The sequence below is a fragment of the Myotis davidii genome, unplaced genomic scaffold, assembly GCF_000327345.1.
Source record: "Myotis davidii unplaced genomic scaffold, ASM32734v1 scaffold352, whole genome shotgun sequence".
In the NCBI taxonomy this organism is placed as follows: domain Eukaryota; kingdom Metazoa; phylum Chordata; class Mammalia; order Chiroptera; family Vespertilionidae; genus Myotis; species Myotis davidii.
In genome coordinates, this window is record NW_006283633.1 from 528,658 (window position 1) to 547,810 (window position 19,153).

The 19,153-nt window shown below is 37.1% G+C and overlaps 1 protein-coding gene across 1 annotated transcript in view; it reads right to left on the reverse strand.

The window, feature by feature from the left end:
- ADGRL3 (adhesion G protein-coupled receptor L3) overlaps nt 1-19,153 on the reverse strand; it is a 323,628-nt gene that overhangs the window by 80,272 nt on the left and 224,203 nt on the right. The window contains exons 11-12 of the mRNA XM_015565616.1: nt 18,881-19,057; nt 2,702-2,911 (exon numbers count right to left, since the gene is read on the reverse strand). Coding sequence (XP_015421102.1) covers nt 2,702-2,911; nt 18,881-19,057 — 387 coding nt within the window. The remainder of the gene's footprint in view (nt 1-2,701; nt 2,912-18,880; nt 19,058-19,153) is intronic.

The window sequence follows — 19,153 nt, forward strand, 5'->3', positions numbered from 1 at the left end:
ATCTATTGGGATGTGGCCACAACCAAGGTACATGTCCTTGACTGGAATCGAACCTGGGACCCTTCAGTCCACAGGCTGACGCTCTATCTACTGAACCAAACCAGTTAGGGCACTATTACTTCTAATTTATTTCTTCCCTGTCTTGTTTCAGAAAGGACCTATGGTACCATTGGGAAATTCATGCTACATAGGTATAAAATTAGATCAGGTTAAAATAGTATTCCGGAAGTGCTTTTTCTCTCAGGTTTCTGTTATTGTACTAAATGTTAGTTTAGACAAGCTTGGTCAAAAAAGGCAGCCAATAGTTCAAAACTGCTTGAACTACTTTCTTTGGCATGTTTTATTTTTATTTATTTATTTTTAAAAATACATATTTACTTCATCTATTTTTAATCCTCATCCAAGGATATGTTTATTGATTTTTAGAGAGAAGGAGGGAGAAACATTGATATGTTGCCTCACATATGGGCTGCAACCAGGGATCGAACGGGCAACCTAGGTATGTGCCCCAATGGGAAATCGAACTGCCACCTTTTAGTGTATGGGATGAGGCTCCAACCAACTGTGCCACCCAACCATGGCTCTTTGGCATATTATGTAAGGCACTACATGTTTCAGCTGACCACATATTAATTTTCTTATGTCAATTCTGGAAGTTTTCACTCCTTTGGGGATCTTCATTTCTTATAAAATCCCTAACTAAAATCTATAGCTCCTGCTAGAAAGGGGCAACAAATTTATAGAAATTATCTAATTAGTATGGATCCAATGATGAGTATGGTCCTTGAGAATGAGACAAGGTAAGTCAATTTCTTTGGATTAGAAAGGTGACAGTGAGAGGGAGATGAGGCAGTCAAATGTCAGAGGGCTAGAGAGAGAGCAGAGCCTCCACTGTGCGGGATGCAGGAGAGGACAGCAGTCCAGCAACAAGAATACAGGCAAGTTGGGCTGAGCTGGACCCTACTCAGGGTTTCATTTTAATCATTGTTATTTATGCTCTTTGTCAGAAATTAGTTTTATTCAGCATGCAACATTTAGTGAAATTTAACAAGAATAAGGCTTCTAAATGAAAAGAAATAATGGTGTTTGAAGTGCAGGTTAAGAAGAAATAAAATGATTTCTTTATGGAAAATAAAACAGTTTTCCATTTCTTGCTTTTTAGAGTTAGAACTTCAACTATTAATTTTTGTTAACAGACTGCTTTACTTTCAGGGTGAAAGAAATGTGTAGCTTAATTGCTTATTCACATGTATGGTTTATGGGAAAAGCTGTCACATTTGTATATGATAACCAATAAAAAGTATAATCAGCATAATTGTCCCCTTTACAGCCATTAATCATGAATGTGTAATCACAAATACAAGTGCATTTTTATTGTAAAGTACTCCATACATACCAGAAAACAGCATCAAGTGAATGAATTATTGATTATGCTTAGTCTGAGTTTTCTCAAAAAGAGTTTTCTTCTCATTTTAGTCCTGAGAACAAACTTTCCGTATGTGCAAGGGCCTCACAAAAAATTGTAACTGGGCATGAAGTCCGTTTAATATATTAGCTATTATCTGTTATTCATATTTTCTTTTTGGTTTTACCAAGAACAATTGGCTAGTACAGTTCTTTTTTTCCCACCCTCCATCCCTTCCTCACTACCTCTCTGTCTTAATATGATTAAATGTAGGTAGTAGTAAAGTATGAAGTTGGCACTTAAAGATGTGAACAGAACTTGAGCAAATATGAAGTGTCAAACAAAATTTGGGAAGAGTTAGATATTCTGCCCTAACCAGTTTGGCTCAGTGGATAGAGCGTCGGCCTGCGGACTGAAGAGTCCCAGGTTCGATTCCAGTCAAGGGCATGTACCTTGGTTGCGGGCACATCCCCATTGGGGGGTGTGCAGGAGGCAGCTGATCAATGTTTCTCTCTCATTGATGTTTCTAACTCTCTATCCCTCTCCCTTCCTCTCTGTAAAAAATCAATAAAATATATTTTTTTTTAAAAAAAGAGTTAGATATTCTAAAAATTACCTACAGTTTGAACTATTTTCCAAAATATGTCAATTAGAACCGGGGAGGGTTCGGGGGCGGGAGGTAGGGGGGTAAGAGATCAACCAAAGGACTTGTATGCATGCATATAAGCATAACCAATGGACATAAGACACTGGGGAATAGGGGAGGCTAGGGGACTGTCTAGGGCGGGGAAAAAAATGGACACATATGTAATACCCTTTGTAATAAAAAATAAAATTAAAAAAAAAAAGAAAAACTAATTTAGGCATGCCATTTTTAATATAATATCCATCACTTTTAAATAAAAGTATATTATAAACTTCAAAAAATAATAATTATATCTGTTAGAAATGATACCCCTCCATTCCCCAAAACATTTTACTTAACGTTCTTAATATTCAGCTCTGTAGTTTTTAAAAAGGCGGGGCGGGGGGGGGTGGGGCTATTAAAGAGAGATAATTCTTGAGAAAGGTAAGTTTATAAACCGAATTTCTGAAGAAATGTACATACATGCATAACATTCGCTGCTTCTTTATGACATTGGGGTATGAAAAGGGGAAAAAAAGTGAGTAAGATCTGAAAGTTAGTATCAATCTGAGATAATTGGAAGGGGGGGGGTGTTTTCAAACATGAGTGTTTCCAGTCTTGGACAGCTGGAAGTGCAACATTCTTTACTCATGTCAATGGGAGCTGCTTACTGGTTGGTCAGTTCGGTTGATCCCAATCAGGAAGAGCAGTTCTGCCACAAAGAGGCTGATGCAGAGGTTCTTGTGGATGGTGTTACGGTCACTCTGGAGCCCGCGGAAAAAGCAAAATGTGAAGATGCAAATCAGGAGACAAACAAGGGACAGCAAAATTCCAACCCACGTGATCACATCCAGAAGAAGGTCATGGACCGCATCACTGTGCTGGAAACACAACAGAAAAGCCGTAAGTTGCATTTATGCATAACTGATTATAAAGAGTTATAAGGGCCTGAGGTATAATTTTAATAATTTACTAAATGTTCTCTACTTAGACAATGAATAAGACAAGTGTTTGGGTTTTCTCGTCCATAGGTAAAATATTATATATTCTCTCTGAGGTATACATCAGTTTGGTACTCATGGATGACAATAATGTTTACTACATACATTTTCAGAATATAAACACTAGTTGAAACACATCAACTTAAAGCTGGCCAAAGATTTCAAAAGAAAAAAAAGCTTTTCGTTTTTTTTTAACCCATATCATTTTTTAGGCTAATTTTTTGACAACTCCTACTATGGAAATACTCTACATGAAATTAAGCTATACACTTAACACAGTGGTATCTCAACTGAAATGCTTTTTTAATCATTGGGGGGTTTTTACTAAAAAAATATAGTTCCTCTGTCCTACCTTTGTCCTATAAATACTTGACCAGAGTTTCCAAGATTGAGTTTATAAAAGTATGCATTTTTATAAAGATCCCCAGTTAATTCTGGTGAATGACCAACATATGTGTACCATTTATTTAGTGGAAGATCTAAAAGAATGAGGATATTCCTGGATTTAAATCCATATTGAATGGCTTAAGGAGATCAGAAAGTTTGATCCTTGAAGGGTTTTGCATGAATAGAGCCTATTATATACAGATGGAATAGAAGCATTCAGAGTTACTATACCCAATAACAGCATAAGATAGATAGTAGTGCTAAGAAAAAGTAAAAGCTCATGAACACTTCTATATGAAACTGCATTTTCTTTCTCTATTAACATAGTCTATAAACTCCATACCTGTCATGTTCCTTAGTCTATCCACTATCTCATTTCTGTACTTGTTCTAAGGTTCGAACTCTATTTGTACCCTATGGTAATATTTCTATCCTACGGTAATTTGCCTCCAGTAAAAACCACTTCTGTGAAGCTTTAGAATTTTAGCGGGCCAACACATCAGTGCACCGAGATGGTGAAGCATAGGTGAGAAATGATCTATGACTGTCAATTCCTCTTTTCTTTTTAGATTTATTGAAAAACCTTAAAAGACCTAACTTTCATCAGCAGAGCAATGAATTAACAAATAATAGTTGATTTATAGAATGATAGTCTAAAGCAGTGGATCTCAACCTTCCTAATGCCATGACCCTTTAATATAGTTCCTCATGTTGTGGTGACCCCCAATTTCATTGTTACAAATTGAACATAATTAAAGCATAGTGATTAATCACAAAAAAATATGTAATTATATATGTGATTTCCGATGGTCTTAGGCGACCCCTGTGAAAGGGTCGTTCAACCCCCAAAGGGGTCGCGACCCACAGGTTGAGAACCGCTGGTCTAAAGAGTAGTAGGAAATCAGTGTTCTGGATATATATATAGTCACACAAATGTATACTTCTCAAAAATCTAATATTACATATTTTTAAATGTAAAATGATCTGTGCAGCATGATACTATCTATGTAAAATATCAAAATACATAAATCAATGTCATTTATTTTTATGGATATATGCCTCAATACTAAAATTAGAACACACAGATACCTATTTTAGTAGAAAGCAAAAAGATGTGTTTCTCATTGACACCTTTTTTAAAATGTGTAATCATAAAAAATAGATTTTTGATTTTGAATGGGAATGGCTTCATTTTGTTGTCTTCCCCAATGTCATTTTCCCCTCTAAATAAAGAAAAATATCCAGGTTTTTCATTTTTACTTGTTTTTATTCAAACTTCACACTTTTATGTTTTATACAAACTTCATGTAAGGTTATTCTGAATGTGAAAATTCTTTTTACAACCAAGGTACTGTGCTGTAACCTGAATCATAGCACTTCTCATATTGCCAGATATGACTTCACAGTTGTTATTTGATTTAAAAAAAAAAAAACAAACTCTGCTAGAACACTGTCAATGAAACAGTTTTGAAATATTCCTGCATAACTCTAGATACATTTCTGGGAAGGAGCTCAAATCATGAAAGAAAACCACATGACATTCTGCTTTAGCTGAATTGTTCTCCAGGGGACACCACTAAAGTAGTGCTGGGTCTCTGAGCGCTTAAATTACTTGTACTGTTTGAGAGTGGAGAGCGGTCCGTGCTCCCTGGGTCCCTGTACAGAGGCCTATTTGCTCTCTACTTTGACTCAAAGGAAAGGTGCTGTGACAGCATCAAGCACCAGCCTTCAGCACGGCAGTCTCCCATAACGGGGAAAATGGCAGACATCATGCATCCTCAAATGTGTCCTAAAGACCAAAAATACTTAAAGGCGGGAAAAAAGAATGAAGAAAAAACAGAAAAAGGAACCCAAAACTCCTCTTTTCTCTGGGTAGCTGCATTATTAGAAACTTATTTACTTTACTTGGTGCCTTCATAGGTCCTTCAAAACCCCCATGAAGTTATTAATAAAAGAATGCCAGATGCCAAAACATTGTACACAAAGTACATAGCACTCAAAGAAAACAAAAAAGTCTAGTTGCTGGGAGCCAGTCCATCCTTGTTGTTTCAAGGGACCTGGTATATATGGCATACTGTTCTTAATATGTTTGCTCACCTTCTTGGCACTATGTGTTTTAACCAAGGTCACCTCTCCGAGAAAGGTTGTTTCCCCAGGTAGGGATTTTCCCCTGAAGTTAGGGAGGGAATAAAACCTCTTAACCCCTTCCCCAGCAGAAGAGACAGAAGAACTTCGCTGGAGAGAACATGGCAAAAGATCCTGGACAGAACCTGGCTACAGAACTTGGTTGGAGAACCTAGATAGAACCTGGCTGAAGAACCCGGCTACAGAACCTGGCGACCAAACCTGGCTAGAGAACCTAAACCGAAGTTGGCTGGAGATTGTGGCTAGAGATCCTGGCAAGGCTGCTGATCAACTGAACGCTGTCTCCGTGTCATTCCTTCTTCGCCGACTCCGTCCACACCTTTGGGGACCCCTGGACCCGCTGGGGCTGGACCCCAGCATCTAGTGATTAATTCAACTTTCAGATATGACTGTCTAGCTCAGAAAACATCACTACCAACACCTTGTGTATACTATACTGGGAAAGCAGCATTCTGAATGCAACCCACAACTAGAATGTGATTAGTAACACAGAGGGACAAGAACAATGGAGATGAAATGCCAATGAGAGCTGTTAATATAGCCTTCTTTATAATAGTCTGGCATAATAGAACTTCCAGGGGGCCAAGCTATGAAAAAAAAAACCACACCCCCTTCAAGAGGACGGCCATTTGAATAAAACTTGTGGGTATAGTTTTAACAATGTGATCATGGATCAAGTATTGTTTTCCTGTTTCCAAGGTTCCATGTTTGTGAGCACTATGCAACTCAATTCCCCATTACATAAACTGCATCCATTATGTGCCTTGAGATATTTTAATCTTATACCTTACTAACTGATATTATTAATATACCTCACCACTCAGTGCTAGGCTGAACACATAAAAAATGCTTTAAAAATATTTGGGTTTGAATGATTACCATAATACCACTTAGACCAAGTTGCCTTGGAGCTAAATCCTCTATGTCAGTATAGCTTTAGCAATCATTTAATCTCAAATGTTTAAAAATGTATGGAAGATTATATGTCCAAACTGAGCACATAATCTTATCCTGTTTCACCACTCTCCACTTTCCAAATCTGCTCTTCCCTCTGTTTTCCCCATTTCAATAAAGAGCAACTTCATTCTTTACAGTGTTCTGGCCAAAAACGTAGGAGTCACATCGATTCCTCTCTTTCACATACTATGTTCAGTACATCAGAAGATCTGATTCTGACAGCTTCTCGTCACCTCAACTGCACCAAATAGCCTCTTAATTGATCTCCCTACTTTATTAACCTTCATGTCCTCCCTCCACATTCACCAGAACAGAGAGATTTAAAAAAAAAATGTAAGTCAAAGAATATGACTCATTGCTGAAATCATCCAATGTCTCCATCCATCTCAAAAAAATAAAACCCAAAATTTTTACAAAGGTCTGCAACATACTATAACATCAGTACCCCTGTGCCTAATTTCCCATGTTCCCCTTTATTCAGTTTATCCTACCCTAGTTGGTCTGCACTGTTCTTTGATTATATCAAACATATTCTAGCCACAGAGTTTTTTGCACTTGGTGTGCCCTGGGCCTAGAATGTTCTCCCAAAAGATATCTGCATGGTTTATTGCTATCTTCCTCCAGTCCTTCATTCAAAGGTCACCTTTTCACAGAGGGTTTTCCTGATTCATGCTATCAAAAATTGCAAACAACTGCTCCCCATTCTGATTCTCTTCGTTAGTTTTTCTGAACTATTTTTTTCTCCTTAGCACATGCCTAAAGTATATATACTTATTGATATTTCTTGTTTATTGTCTGTGCCCTCCACTAGAAATATACTCTAAGAAAACAAGTTGCCTTATTGCCTGTGATTACCAATGTATCCCCAGCCCCTACAAAAAAAAATGTCCACCACAAAGTGGATAAATAATGTGCTGACTCAAAAAATGAATATCTCTTTAACTATCCTTTTCTTCTATAATGGATTTAGATTATACACTAAAAGTTGCATCATGCTGCCCATTGTACAGTTTTGGGGACACCTGGTTCTTCAAGCACTTGCTCTAGAAATTTGAATAAAGTTAAAGAAAATTAGAGCTGAAGAATAAGTTGTTACAATACTATCTTCATATATGTTGAAATGTCAAGGTATCAAACAATTATGACAATAAAGGTAAAACTATTTATGGAAGCAAGAGGACTGTAGAGTAAATCTTAGCCTCTAGAGACATGAATTTAACTTTGTCACTCCAATTTTGCAATTGCTACCTTGAACAAACTGCTTATTGCTTTGACTATGAGAAGCCTCAAACACATAGAGATAAAATAACTGAGGCTTCATGCTACTGTGATAAATATACCTTTAAGCACATTTAATGAAAATAAGACCAAATTCATGAAATAGGAAAATGTGGTTTTTGCCTCATGGTTTACAAATAATTCAATGAGAGTTCACCAAGACTTTCTGTGGAAATCTGAATGTTTCTAACTTTATTATCCAAAACTCAAGTCAGTAAACAATATGGAGAATGATATTTGAAATGGTTTTCATTTTAATTGCGTAAGTGTTTCCATATGGAACACAAACTATCTGCATTAATTTTGGACCCCTCTGGATGGTTTATTCTTTTTTTTAAATACTTTTAGAAAGTTGCACTTTCCAGACACTGGTAGAACTATCACCCTATAATAATTATTAACTCTGGGCCAGTAATGATTAAGAACCTGTTTTACTTACTGCATAATAATATATTATTTTAATGTTGTGTCAAATTTGTTAAAGCACAGTAATATGAATTTTAATTTGCCTCTTAAACATATCTTGTTCTGAAATATTTGTAATATAGCTAAAATGAGGTGTGGTTTGTTTGTTTTTTTTCCTTTTTTGCAAATCTACGAACACTTGCTTTGCTATTAATGTATCAAATAAGCATTACTTCATTGGTTTGATTTGTGAATTTCACTGAAGCCAGTAAGGCCAGGAAAGGCCTATTTTCTGAAAAATGTGACATGAATTCTGTGAAATAAGTTCCTAGCATTGCTCTGCATCTTGGGAACCATGTCATCAGACACACAGGTCACCCTGCAAATGCTTGGAAAAATAAAGGGCTCAATGGTCAGAGGAAATTTGGATTTACTTGTCAGAACAGGACAAAGGTCACAGTTGGGTAACAGTAAGAACAATATGACTGTATTTCTTATAATTTTTATAGTAAATTAACCAAAAAAATTCAGCAACAATTTTCAAATTTGTGTCAAATTGAGGTGGGGGGAGCAATCTAAATATATTCAGGCTTTAATTGCTAAGAGAGAAATACTGGCAAAGTAAGATCACATAAAAAATATACAGTTGTCCTCTCGATTTAATAAAAGGCATTCAACAAATCTCTTTGGCATCAGAAGCATAGCATAGCATGACCTAAGTTATTGAGATTTTTCTTGCTTTGAACTTTTTAAAATTTATTTTTACTGTTGACACTATTACAGATGTCCCCCATTTTCCACCCTCTTTGCCTATTTCCTCCCATCCCCTGCCTATCTCTCCTGGCCTTCACCACACTGTTGTCTGTGACCATGGACTATGCATATATGCTCTTTGGCTAATCTCTTTACCTTCTTCTATCCAGCCCTCCCACACCACTCCATTCTGATGTCCCCCAGTCTGTTCCAGTGCTTCATGCTTATGGTTCTATTTTGTTCATCAGTTTATTTTTGGTTTGAATTTTTTTTTAAATTAAACTCTCACCAAATTTAGTGAACCAGATCTTGCAATATCCATAATGAAGGAAACAGAAAAGGAAATAGTAGAAAATGTGGGAATTTACTATCTTACAACAACTGAGAATTAAATGCAGATACAGGTAGAAGAAAAAGATAGATTAAAGTTGGTAAAACAAAAAAATGATCACTCAGAAATTTCCAAAGGAAATGAGCTGATCAAGCAGTAAGTAAGAAAAAGATTATAGGAGTATCTCAAGTCTTACTTTGAAGTATCTGGGGTGAGGGAAAGAAATGAAACTATGCAGATGGAAAATTCCATTCTTAGCATTTCTAAGGTGAATACAGTGATGGATGATGAGGATGATGATTTTCAAAATGTCATATTCTATTAGGAGTGCTGATTTATTTTATTAGGGTACTCACTTAATCCTATAAAACACTATTATATGATACTACTAGAGGCCCGATGCATGAAGATTCACGCAAGAATGGGCCTTCCTTTTTCCCCTGGCTGCCGGCACGACCTTCGCTCTGGCTGGAGCCTCCTTTCTGCCTTCCCTCCAGCCCGGGGCCACCTTTCTGTCTTCGTTCAGGTGCTAGAGCCACTTTTCCACCTTCCCATGCTGGCCAGAGGCCCAGAGCGGCTGGGGTGGTGTGGAACGCCTGCGTCATTGCCATTTTGGATTTTGGATTTTGGGTTAACTGTTGGGTTTTTGTATCAAGACTGTACTGCTTTAATTTCTAACACTGTGATATTGTAATCATCTTTTCTAATAGCTCGATATAACTGAGAGTGACTATAATACAATAACATGATAATACTGAAAAAGAAGTTGAAATATATTTTATTTTAAAGATTCATGGAAGGACATATAAAACTGGGTTAGCAAGATAGCCAAAACAGAGCATAGTGCACCACATGCAGGAATGACTTCGGGACCTGGCATGACAGAGAAGGTTGTGTGATTGTGCACACAGAGGCTGAATCTCACAAGTCTAGGATGTGACAGGCAAGTTTTTGTGAAATCAAAAGTTTTCTTTTTGTTGTTGTTGTTCGTGTGTGTGTGTGTGTGTGTGTGTGTGTGTGTGTTTAATCCCCCCCTCCCCCAAAAAAACACCAATGCTCAGTTGAAATTAATGGTGTAGGAAAATCTTGAGTAGACCACAAGAATAAACATGCACTATTGTCTTGCTCCCTTAATTTTTCTATGTATCTGAGTAAAGTTACTTTTTCTGATCCAGAGGATACATCTAAAATGCCCTGTGGGTATACAAAAGGGGAAGATTTGATAACCAATATTTTGGCTCCTTATAATGTGAGCTGATTTCTCTCAGATCTTATGAAAAGATCATGCTTTCTAAAGTATATCAAGTGATATGTTGAATCATAGCAACGAAATAATGTTTTCCTTAGCTCTTATGTACTTTAATGTGAAAAATAGAATTTCAAAGCAAAATGTTAATACCTTGGCCAGCTATAAAGTAGATTTTGCCCATCTATCTGCATATTTAACAGATAATGCAAATGTAAATTTTGGAAAGTTCCATTGGGCCTATAATCCCTTTACATAAGAAAATGAACAGATCATACCTACGCAGTGTCCTTTTATCTTATAGACAAGGCTCCTAAAAATGGGTGTGATTTGCTTACTTGTGATAATGAGGTTTAATAATGAAATTTGGGGGTTACTTTTCAGTTTCTACAAAATGTGAAGAAGTATTTAACAGGATTCCTAACTTTCTAGAAATGGAAGAAGACAGTCTCCTGAGACATGTGCCTCCAAAATTGCTATCATTGTCTAGCCATAGAAAAATGTTAAAATATTGGCCTTCTATAAAATCATAGTTTCAAAGTATGAGACGAGAAGAATTTATTTCTCTAATCTTAAAATATATGACAGGTGAAAATGAAGAAACAGATTACAGTAGAATAAATTTATATGATGTTTCTCTAAAACCGTGTGATGAGCTCTGAATAGACTGTAAGGAACCTGGAAAAATGTGAATTGATTCTACTTGAGATGCATGAAGTTCTGTGTAGGTTCAGGACAAAAACTCATAAACAGAAAAGCATGACTTATTTTTGGGATTTAAGACTGTTTCTAGAATGTAGCACCAGGAAAAAAAAACAAAACAAAACAGTCAAGTTAAATAAGACTTTCTCATTTCTTTATTGAAACTGTAATTTATTTGAAATTTAATATAGACTTCATAATGCAAAATTACTTCAGTGCTTTTAAAACCATTTTCCATGACAGTATTTTACTTTATGTTGACATCCAATATACTTGGAAGTATTTAAAAATGATGAACATTTTGGGTATTAACAGACTATCTGATGATTCCTAAATGCAAAAGGACTAATTGACAAACAGCTGGTTTACCAGAGCAAGCCTATAGAGACAAAGTGGATGGCCATTTCTGGAGAGCTGGAAACTCATTCCTACAAGCCTGATACTATGAATTGTCACGATTAAGTAGTAATAACTTTATGCATATTACATATACTTTTGATCTGGTAGTGCTATTTCCCAGTTGGCTCTATAAAAAGTTGATCACCCCAACCGGAGGCCAAATACTCCATGCTCTTAATAACTTCACTAATGGTGAACAGGACCATAGATCCTCTTCTATATTACCTGTTGTGACCCAATTATACTAAGTTTCTTAGAATTGGACAGAGCTAGGCTTTCATGGGTAAAAATTTTCTTCACTTTCCTTTCTTGAATACAGAAATTAGACCCAGTGGTTTTATTAAAACAAAGTTTACTAGGGATCATTCAGAAAACTTGATGGTTCTCAGACAAAATGGGTAATGTCTCCTGATACGAGTTTGGTAGATTGATTTTAAGAATATTCATTTGATGCTTAATATGTGTCAGGTACTGAATAAAATATAATGTAGATATAAAAATATACACACACGTATACAATCATGTACACACACCCATCCCATTTTTACTCCATATTCCATTTTCATTCCATTTTCCTCGCTAAAGCAATTTCAGGCAAAAGAAAAAGGAATGGGGCTAGGAATGGGAATAGTTACTTGATTTTCATTTTTCCATTCTCTTGAATAAACTTATTACATTTAAACAGAGTGGGAATTTTCCAGATAAAAACCATGGGAACTTTATCTCACAGGCCTAAAAATAATAGATAGGAGCCAAGATTAAATTTTATAAAACTAACACCTTAAAATTTCCACAGTTCCATGAATTGGACTTTTAAATTATCAAGTAACCAACCACAGAAGGTCTTTAAATAACAATGCTTACACTGTAAGGATACACAAAATAAATGGGCAGTCCCCTGAATTGTTTATAACAACATAGGAAAAGTGGTTTAGTTCAGCCATATTTTTGTTCAAATGCTTTAAAAATATTATTTATATAGGTTGAACTTATTATCTGCTTAAAATGTTATATAAATAACTTTTTGGAAATCTAGCCTAATTCCTCTAGAGTCCAGTAGTTTTCCAATTTTATCATTTTATTTACTAGACACAGTGGAATGAGACAGGCTAGGGAAAAAAAATCACTGAATACTATCCATGTTTAAAAATAAACAGCAAAGTTTTGTGACCTGGAACAAATAGAGTTAGTAAACACATCAACTTAGTAACAATTTAGTGCTTACTAAAAACAGTATAAGCATTTGAAAGTATTTTTAGAACATTAGGATGGGAAGGTTTCATTTGATTGATTGGTTGGTTATATTTTCTTAAGCCTGGGTAAACTGGATGAGTAGAGCCATTATAGTTTAAATAATAAAAAAAAGTATTTTAGTTGTTAGTTAAATCATGTCACTAAGAAGCAACCTGACTAATGAAAAAGATTACTTCATATTGACTAATGATTGTACTTAAAATCAATTTTGGTGGTGCTGACATTGTGGGAATTCACAATATCTATGTAACCAACATTGTGTAGAGTTGCGAAGTTATATGTCGTTATGATAATACTAGTGACCTGGTGCATGAAATTCACACATGGGAGAGGTGGGTTCCCTCAGCCCAGCCTGCACCCTTTCCAATTGGGAACCCCTTGGGGGATGTCCTACTGATGGTTTAGGCCCCATCCCTATGCCAGTCAGTGTCAAAAGCTCTGCTTCCTAGGAAGACACTGGCTCCTCACACTTCACTCAGATTTGGTTCTGATTGGTCAGTTTCAATGCCAGTCAGCATCAAAAGCTCTGCCTCCTAGGCAGCCATTGACTCCTGGCACTTCACCCAGATTAGGTTCTGATTGGTCAGTTTCTATGCCATTCAGCATCTCCAGGCCTATCTCTGGGCCTGATCAAAGAGGCGGGGCTGATCAGCAACCCCCTTGGAAGCCCAGAGAGAAACAGAGGCCCAGATGCTGGCAAAGCCCGAGAAAAAGAGAGAGGCAACGGCTGATCAACATCTTCCACAGAGGCTGCGGATCAGACCCTGCCTCTCTCTTTGGGTCTCTCTCTGAGCCTTATCCACAGCCCCCTCAGCAGTCAGTGCTGGGTCACCTTGGCAACGCAGCACTGACTTCTGGTGTTAGGTCAAGCCTTCAGTCCTTGTGGATGTTAGGACCCTGGCTCTTTAAATATATAGATTTTGCTGTAAATCCATTATTTGACAATTTCATTGTAAAAAAAAGTCTTACTTTGAAAAATGAGGCAAAACACTAGCCTAAACTTCTCTCTTTCAGAAAACTCGTACCTTGATAGAGGTTGATAAATGATTATTTATTAGTAAAAACTCAATGAAATATTTTGACCTTGACAGTTAACTTCTCCTCCTCAAGCCCTACTAGGATCAGGAGCTCAAGGGCTTTGAGGAAGCAAATATGTGAATTTAAAAAATCATATTAAAGTCTATAATTCTTAATATAATTTCATTATTCAATTCCTAAAATAATCCAGAGATAATGTTAGAAAAAATTTAATAGTGTCATCTCGCCAATTAATGGGAAGAAGGCGTTCAGATAATTTGCCTAAGAATAAGAGGAATCCTAATCCTCAATGTCCTGGTTTGTTATTCTTTTTTTTTTTTCTGATTTGTTATTCTTAGTCCGACTACCATTCAGATTATAAACTGGGCAAATAAATCATGATGACAATATCTACTGTGATGTGAATTAAATGCAATAGTGTAAGTAGACATTAAAAAAATTATATTCAGTCCTGACCGGGTGGCTCGATAGATTCTACCTCATATCAATTTCTCTCTCTTTCTCTTCCTCTCTCTCTAAAAATCAATAAAAACATATCCTCAGGTGAGGATCTAAAAAAAATAAAATATCCATTCCTATTATTACTGGACATGCTGGGCCCTTCTGAGGGTTGAAGTCCTCATCTAATCTCCATTTTTTAGAATCTCCATAAACTGGATTACCTCTTTTTTTTAAATAAAATATAAAATATGCTGAAAAATATATGATGAAAACATAAAAATCCAGCTTTATTTCATGTACTTCAACCCTGTCACTCTCATTTGCTTAAGCAGTGCTATCAATTCATCTGGAGAACCTTCCCTGACACTCAAGGTCAAGGCTATTTCCCACGTGTTTCCACATTATCCTCTGCTACAACAGTAAGACATTTCTCACAAGATACTGATTTTGCTGATTACTTATCTATATTACTAATTATGTACTTGAGCTTTGCCTGTCACAAAGATGGTATTCAACTACTTAAGGAACAAATAAAGGACGGATGATGAAGCACAGTGCTTTTTTTTTTTTAAATTGAGATTACTAAAACAAAGTTTTCAGATATGTTTCCACAGGTGCTTCTTAAATACAAAAATTTCAGTGTTCCTATATACTGCAACTTTAACCAAGTTATCAAACTTAGTAATTCCCATAAGGGACCTTCTGATGCCATGGTAGGTATATTTAACGATTTGCTGAACAACAGACAAATAAACCTTGTAGATGATGCCCAATAATGGAAAGGTGTTTTTTATTTTCACTCGAGGATATTTTTCCATTGATTTCTAGAGAGAGTGGAAGAGAGAGGGAAAGACAGGAATATTGATGTGAAAGAAACACATTGATTGGTTGCCTCCTGCACGCACCCGGAGCAGGGGAGAAGCCTGCAACCGAGGTATGTGTCCTTGACTGGAATTGAACCCGGGACCCTTTGAAAAGGTTTTTAAATACCATAAATACTATTTCAGTTTAGTATAAAATCACATTACCTAAATATCTGTAATGATTACTTTTCTGTCTAGAAAAGAAGAAATTAGGTGTTTCCTTAGACAACAGAAGCAGAGAGAGCTAAGAAGTTACTAACCAGCTGCGTTGCCACCTTGGAGTAGAAGCATCCCCTTCCGTCTTTTATCCCTAAACTGACCTCGCTATAATCTCTCTCTCAGCACCACATTCAAAAATCAGTCTAAACACTTTCCTGCCTTGACAAACGATAAACTTGCTGAATCCCTGGGGCCTGGTGTGTGACGTGTTGTAATCAGAAATTTTATAAAGGATGGAAAGGGAGAGCGTCTTTGAGAAAGTGATACTGGAGCAAAGACTCGAAGGAGATGAGAGAGTTGGCCCTGTGACTCTGTGCGGTGGGGTAGGAGGAGGGAGACTTTCCGTTCTCACTACAACACCCTGATATGTTTATGGCAAGATGATGAGGCTGGTGTGGTTGAAGCCAAGTGAGCAAAGGGAGGAACATAGGAAAGGAAGTCAAGAGATGATAACGCAGCTGGGTTTGGGATTCTGCTTTCATTGAGATAAGAAGTCCTTCAGATTGGATCAAAAGTATGAACTACCTGGTTTGCATTTTTAAAGGGGGATAAAATGGCTTTTGAGAATGAACCAGAGGAGTGACAGTCTGACTCACATTTCAAGAGTATCCTTCTGGCCATTATGCTGAGAATAAACTGAAGGGGACAAGGAGGAAAAAAGGAGGACAATTAAATGGCTGAACTAAAAAATAGAGAAGGGATAGTGGCTTAAATCTAGGTGGTAGTGATGAAAATACTGAGAAGTGGTCAGATGCTGGATCTCGCAGGAACACTCTTAGGACTGGGTGTGAGTATGAGTGGGGGTGGGGGATAAAATATTTGGTTTGGGGTGAAGGCACCTGGAAGGACATCACTAAGAAGGGAAGGAAGCAGGCGAGAACACCGAAAGTGTAGTTCTAGAATTGTGAACCTTACTAGAAGTCTAGGTGGACATATCAAGTCAGCAATTGAATCTATGAGTCTGGGGTTAAGAAATGGAGATAGAAATCTGGGAACCATGAGATGATGTTTAGAGCCATATGACTAGACTACATCTAGAATTATACCTCAGACCAGAGCAACTATGAGAGGCCATGGAGATGAAAAGGAACAGCAAAGGAAGCTAAGAAAGACCAGTTGCTGAAGAAGGTAAGAAACAGGAGAGAATGGTGTACTCAAGGCAAAGGGGAGAAAATGTGGCAAGAATGTGGTAAATGCAAATTGTCCATAAGTAGCTTCACTAAATGCATCCGACTCATCCTTTGGAGCAGCGTACTTTTTTGAAGAGCTGTCTCTGAGCAGGCCTGCCTTAGATAGCTGATCCTCCTCTGTGTTCCCACACCACAGTGTTGACCTCAATTATAATATTTATCACAATTAAGACGGCAGCTTCACTTCTCTGCATAAGTTCCTTAAGGGCCAGAAGCTTCCCTGTAATGTGGAATCTAGAAATATCTCTCTGGGAGACGGGGTAAGGGTGGGGGGAGGATTTATGTTTATTGAGAACTTACTGTGTAATAGGCAACTTGTCCATACCTTTACTCGGGTATTTAAAAAATGAAGGAAGTACTGAATGAACAGTAGAGGTCACATAGATAACAGATAAGGACAAATCAGTATATAGGCAGAGCCCTGGAGTGAAGACCTGTGTCTGGGGAACCACAGTTTAATAACAATAACTATCAAGATGACTCAGCTAACTCTTCTTGCTCCTTTTCCAAGATTGTCAACCAAATTCTCCAATATGATTTTGTTTCTGTTACAGATCAACTTGCAGAATTAGAGAGTGAAACTGCCAACATAAATAACTGTTCAATTTGGCTACTGTACTTGTCACTCTGAGGAGTAAATTAGTGCTTTGTTTTAGACATTAGTCTAACGAAGGTTTGGTGAGTGTGTAACTTTTTGGGCTTCTGCGTATAACCGGTCTGCTTGCATTCTGCTTTTCAAATGTCAAAATCAAGTTGTGAAATCAAAATGGGACTGACTTAGAGTATGTGATAAAAGAAATCCAGGACATACATACTGTGTGACTGACTGCTAAAGGAAAATATTGATTTCCATTTATTATATCTCTTGTTGACACAATAACGGTCACAGTAGGGATTCTTGTATAATAGATGATTGGGTAGATGTTGTCATGCAATGAACTGAACAAAATGATATTTTGTTGTTGTTTCAAATGTGATCCATTTTTTTCTGAGTTTCAATTTATTCCCTAAGCTGAGAAACAGAATCCCAGAGCCATACTAACACATTCCACGTTTAAATCTAACATTTGGTAGTGCAGCCAAATTGCTAAGCTAGATCAATTTGTGATGCCCTGAGAAAATGTGCTTGCGGTAGTTTAAAGACCAAAATTTGAACTGTGCTGACACAGCTAAGGCAATTTACTCTTAAGGTGTAACTGGGCTTGCATTTGGTCTCCCTCTGGGATACTTGTACCATCTTTAAATTCAACAGTGTCAAAGAAAATTTTGGATGAAACTATTTGGATCAATGACAACAGGTAGATAAACCTTTGCTAGTTTTCCCTTTTTAAAATATGGTAGACAGCAATGCTTCCTCTATATTTATTGACACCAGGGAGATGAGAAGAGAATTCACAAGTATATAATTTCTTGTTAGCAACTCATCTATAAATCTCTGTAACCACATTAATCAGCACTTTGTATTTTTATGTCCTATGTATACCTGAAATCTAAATCCTCTTCACACCAACCATGACAGCCAGAGCTGTGCTGGGAATAGATCAATGCAGGCAAGTTAGTGATGTTCCCAACTTTGGAAACTACCAATCACATGGATTTTTCTTTAGGTTGGTGTCTTCTTGAATGGACAGAACCCATCACATGTGTTAGAATTGCTAAGCTCTTTGCATTACTGTGCATTGTGCTTAATGTCTGCTTCCCAAGAATCATTCTAATAGAATTTAAACCCACACATAGCTCCTTAGTCTTTAAGATATCGTATCCCAGTTTCTAATCTCACCACACTGGCTTTTGGTCCTGGGGTCCTCTCTTGCCCTGTTCATGAGGTCTGACATTTATTCATACAATATAAAAACAGGGGAGACTAAGGGAAATTTTATAAGCAAACTTTGATTTTTGATTTTAGGAACTACTTTAATGGAAAAAGAAGAAGAAGGAGGAGGAGGAGGAGGAGGAGGGGGAGGAGGAGGAAGAGGAGGAGGAGGAAGAGGAGGAGGAGGAAGAGGAGGAGAAGGGGGAGGAGGGGGAGGAGGAAGGAGAGGGGAGGAGGAAGAGGAGGAGGGGAAGAGTTATTCAAATCATCTGGGAGGATATGGATTGAACACCAGAGAGTTCCTGAATAGAATCATTATGGAAGTGGAAAAACTCTAAAGTGAGCACTGAGACTGATCCGTAGAGTTAAGACATTTTACAGTTAGTGTCTGATTGTAAGCATTTTTTATTTTATGGTATGTCTCTTACCTTAACTTCCACATGTGCCATCAGTACTGCAAAATTGGTTAGGTGGTTACAAGAGCATGTCGTATGTGTCTTATTTGTTGTCAGGAGCCGGCAGCCTTGAGTTGACCAATAACCTGTCATTGTGCGCTTGGAATAGCTCCAAAATGAACAGTTGGGGTTGAAATTTTCCTCGGACTGCTACAGGGTAAAAATAAAATCAATAAAGCCAATAACTACTTTATGATCACATAAATTAGGCAGACATTTTCTTTACATCAACACAACTTCATACTC